Here is a 5,305-nt window from a genome sequence, read left to right on the forward strand (position 1 = left end):
CATGTTCAGTCACAAACCACTTAAGTGGGTGAAGACCCAACTGTGCTTCTGCATTTATTAGTTTACACGCAGATCTCTGAAGCAAATAACATTAACCTGACCTTAGTTAATACCAACATAATTACCTGCAGACAAGAGTAATAATTAATTTTCTGCTTGTGGATCAGGTCAAAGGTCTGGGGGTTATGGGTGGGGAGGGAGGCACGTCCATTCAGCAAGATCCTGACAGGTGCAACAGCTGAGTGGTGAAAGCATGGGACTTTCAATCTGAGGGTCCTGGCTTCAAGTCTTGGTCATGGCGCCTGGTGAGTTAGAGGTGGAGATTCATCCAGTTGCCAGGTCATCAGATGTGCAGCACCTTCTCATGGGTGAACACCACTAGTGTGTATATATGCATCTAGAAGATCAACTAAAAACGTTAAAGATCCAATAATTCATGTCAGTATTTGGTGGGTTATGGAGAGAAGAACTTACCCTTCACAGACTAGGCAGTTACAGCCCACAAGTTCAGTTCTGTTCAGTTGCTCAAGGATGCGTCACTGAGTTCAGACAAATCCATGTATCCTACATATACGCTAAGCAGATGGCTGACCAGTCAGGCATTGAGGAGAAAAATAAATGAATAAAAAATATAACCCATGAACACAGAAGAAGAAGAATTCGCAAGGTACAGAAAGGAACAATTATTAAGTGTGTGTGTGTGTGTGTGTGTGTGTGTGTGTGTGTGTGTGTGTGTGTGTGTGTACTTGTACACATGCACAAGACTAGTACATGTTCATGAGTTCACATTTATGCATCCTCATGAATGCATGTGTGCAAGCATAATGCATGTGTATTAGCACATGAATGTGTAATGTAAGTTGTGAAATGTTAGGATGTACACGTTCATTTGTTGGATTGTTTTAAATTTGGGCTTCTTGACTGTTTACTGTTCCTTTTTTGACTCACTTGTGTAAACATAGTCCACATGTCTCTGTCTGTCCATCTGTGTGTGTTTGTCTATGGTAAACTTTTAACAATTTCATTTCTACTGAAATTATCTATTGATACCAAATTTGGAATAAAGGTATTTGAAAAAAAAATCTTTACATTCATACCAATGACAGGTTTAAGTCCTCTGGATTAAGCCATATTTCTGGATCACAAACAATTTATTTCGTTGAAGCTCTGATCCAAAAAAATTGTTTGGGCTCTTCCCAGTTAGCTGCCCAAATTTTCTTTTGGTGTTTAAAGACAGCAGGACATCATTTTTCTCGTTTGCCATTAAAAGAAAAGAAATACAAATTCTGGACAAAACACGTGGTATGACAATAACTGAACCTTAACATGTTTATTGCATATGAACTATCTAAAGAGTGTACTGAATTAACTAGAATGAACATTAGAAATTATTATATAAAAAAATATTTAAATTTTTTTTTTTTTTTTTATATAAAAAGATGGCACCTTTGATGCAGACCTTGCTCAGTTTTAGTAAACCTAGTATATACCGATCTGCACAGATCTGAGATAAAGTAACATTTTGAGGTATGCCTGATAATCGATAAAAATCCTATCAAAATAACATTATTTAAATGTTGTTATCACCTCAAATTATCTACATAATGTGCTGTAAAAACCAGTTTTGGATGATTGTGGTCAGATTCGTTTTGGCTCAGTGGTATTTTGGTAATCTTGCTTCTGAGATTTAATTTGATGGTTTAATCCGCTCCAACACTTCTTTTTTTCCAGCCTTAAAATATTAAATACAGAACACATTCTTAACAATTTTATCTCTCTCTCTTTTTCCCCCCTCATGATTCCTTTATTGGATAAAGTGCGAATCACAAGTGAGTCTTGAACTGTGTTGAAGGCCTTGCCTCTCTCTTATCATTTTGTTTCCTTTCTGCTATTACACATCAATTTTCACAGACTGCAATGTAATAAAACTTGTTTTCTTCTTTTTTCTTTGCTTTGCTTGGTGATTTGTTCATTTATTCATGCAGTGTACACAAAACAACACATCATTAACTTTACTCATGCTGTCACACACACCCATTCTGATTCACAGAGAGTGGTCTAAGACTCATCTATTAAACATAAAATGATTTTTAAAAAATTCAATTCAAAATCAGGTGAAATATTCTAAATGGGTTATCTGAAGATAGGATAGGAAATCTGTACACAGCATATAGACAGAAGACTGTGACACAAGGTTTGTAAGAGTTTCTGTGAATTTGCATCACATACTGTCTCAACTGGCAATCTTTTCCAGGGTTCTGTAATTCAGGCTCAAGCCAAGTTAGCATGGAGACTGGAAAGAAGGAATCTGATCCAGCTTATCATCATCTCTGAGATACAAGGTCCACCACTAACCCAGCCCTCTCCCATCTACATCAGCCTTCTCTGTGGGGTTTTCTGACAGACATAGGTACTGGAAATTTCTCTAAGAATGTCATGTCTTTCCTTTACATTAAAATATACAAAACAACAATAACAACAACTAAAATAAATAAATAGATAAAACAGTTGTGTATATATATATATATATATATATATATATATATATATATATATATATATATATATATCATTAAGTTAATATCTTTAAACACCTTTTGAAATTTAATGCTTTATGCAACTAAATCAATATGTGAGAGTGTTTTCTCTAACACTGAAGTTAAAACTAAAATCATAGAAGTTTTAGTATAATGTGCTCCTTAACCTATTCAACCCTGGGGTGTTTACAGCCTCAGCAGGCTTCCAGGGTTTTAAGACAGTCAGTGTTTGGGGATGGTTCCCCAAGGCCAACTAGCCCCCAAGGTTGCAGCACTGAGAGCTAGTGCAATCTTGCCTCTTAGTGTGAGTCTTAATCCTTCACAAGAGACTAAGCTGCAAATGACTTCCTATTGCATTGGAGAAACCACTCATCATCAAATGAATGTCAGTCTTATATATATAACTTTGTGTATTGTTTTCTGGGTTTCATATTTCTTCTTCATTACAATTCTTAATGATTTTCCTCATTTCAATACAGAGACGGACATTTTTAAAGAACAACGACTGCTGGCCCTTGAACAACTACTACTTTCACTTAAGAGAACAAAACAAAAATCTAAACATAAAGCATAGTGCTCTTGATGAAACCATCAGCACAAACTTATACAAAACTTTAACAAAATCAAACCCATCCTGCATATGACTGTGTCCCCTTCTGAAAAGATCTTCCTTGACAATTTGACTTTTATATAAGTTAGTAACTCTTTCAAGTGCCTATTTTTCCAGAGTGCTGCAAGTGCCAGCTCAGCATCCTGCCAGGCATGGCCCACAGCACTGCTGTGTATTCACAGCACAGGGCCAGCCTCCAACAGCTCCCTTCCAGAAGTTCCACATTCCTCTCTTTGGACTCAGTACCAATAGGAAATGCTGCTATCTGCATGGAGCAGTTAGAGGATATGGCTTCCTTTCCTTCGTCCTCTCTGTCTGGGCTATTTAATTTTTATACCACTATCTACACCAGGTTATTTCTATCACTATCTACAGGATAATTTATCTCAGCTATTCAGATAACTATCTACCAAATAACTGTATCTGGGCAATTTATATAACGATCCACTTGATAATTGCAGCAATTGTCAGTATTATTCATTAAGTTTCATTCTGATTTAGACAAAGCTTCCCGATCTCCCATGTCTATCTGTTTATCCATTACATTTTCTGTTCAACCAAATTGTTCTTCAACTGTATTCACAGTCTCATGATAGTGAGTAAAGATGTCCTTTTCTTTTAAACACAAACTGTACATAATTTTGGATTTGCATTTTAAAAGAAAGAATGTGTGTGTGTGTGTGTGTGTGTGTGTGTGTGTGTGTGTGTGTGTGTGTGTGTGTGTGTGTGTGTGTGTGTGTGTGTGTGTCTGTCCATCTGTCTGTGTGTTTTATATTCAAGCATGTTCTCCCTTTTGAACAGTATACTCCAAACTTATATTTTGACCAAATGCTTTGTTCTGATTCAACACAAGAAAGCAGACATAATACTATAATATCCTCAGCAAGGGGTGGATGTAAGAAAGACTTCCTTAATCTACAGCCTTTAGACTGTTCCTCTCCAGCCGCCTCTCCTCTCCTTGCCAACAACCCACTGGTCTGGGGCATTTGTTTGGACTTCTGAAGACAGTGATATACCCACCCAGTGCAAGTGGAATGCAATACAGAACAAATGGTATTAGGTTCTCTAAGAAATCTCAACAGTGTTTTTTTACTCTATGGCACAAACTCAACAATCCTTCAAGAGAGACACTAAACTGTGGGCTTTGTATGCTCTTAACTTCCTTAGTTATAAGCAATTTTTCTTCTAAAACACACACACACACACACACACACATATATACATATATATAAACTGTTTTTATTTCCTCTATCTCTCTTCCAAACCACCTGTTGTGGAACAAATTTAATTACACATGAGCGTGCACACACACACTCGCTGAACATAATGTATACACATACATAACATACTGTGCATGTTGTGTGCACACACACAAACACACACACACGTTATGCACACCGGGCAAAGGGCAACACACACACACACACACACACACACACACACACACACACACACATACATACACACCTGTCCCAGGTGGATGGTAAGATTGACTTGGTTGTACTGCACGCCTCTTGACAAAGGAGGACTCTGCCACCATCTCTCTGTGCCGTCCGTGGCGTACTTTGGCCTGTGGTCCTGCTGGCTGATGCCAGGGTTGCAGTAGTCACACAGCTGGCCGCGGATCACTTCTCTCGTCGTTTGATCCTCGCTCCCTGTAGCTCCTGTCAGACGGCAAAATAATTCGTTTGGATACCCCTCACCACATGTGGCTGTCGCCGATATGTTTCTTCCCTGCGCCAAGTTGAAGTAAGGCGGTGTCAGTACTGCTGCTTTAACAGTCACTGCCAACAGCAAACAGCACAGTGTGTAGAAACCAAAAAACCGCGCCATGGTCAGTCGTACTGTGATGGGAGAGAAACTCTCCCGACTAACCATCTCTGCACTCACTGCTTGTCTGACGAGAAAAGATGAATTCGGCACAGAAGCCGGCGTGAGGGGGTCAAGTGGGCTTGCCCTCTGCTGGGTTGGCGCATTTATCCCAGAGAGGGGTGAAAGGATGCATAGCGCTCTTCAACACAGTTTGTTTCCGCGTGGTCGCAGAGTTAATGTGACAAGTGACGTATAACGACGGACTGAAATATGATCCCTGTTCATGGAAGAGCTCTTTGGCACACAGATCTTCGAAGATTTACACAGGTACGGTAATCCGATATAC

At 38.9% G+C, this 5,305-nt stretch overlaps 1 protein-coding gene across 1 annotated transcript in view; it reads right to left on the minus strand.

The window, feature by feature from the left end:
• Window positions 1-5,049, minus strand: part of LOC143279982 (laminin subunit alpha-like) — a 305,618-nt gene extending 300,569 nt beyond the window's left edge. The window contains exon 1 of the mRNA XM_076584380.1: window positions 4,615-5,049. Coding sequence (XP_076440495.1) covers window positions 4,615-5,025 — 411 coding nt within the window. The 5' untranslated portion in view covers window positions 5,026-5,049. The remainder of the gene's footprint in view (window positions 1-4,614) is intronic.
• Window positions 5,050-5,305: the final 256 nt, after the last annotated feature.

This window comes from Babylonia areolata, chromosome 3, assembly GCF_041734735.1.
Source record: "Babylonia areolata isolate BAREFJ2019XMU chromosome 3, ASM4173473v1, whole genome shotgun sequence".
Lineage (NCBI taxonomy): Eukaryota > Metazoa > Mollusca > Gastropoda > Neogastropoda > Buccinidae > Babylonia > Babylonia areolata.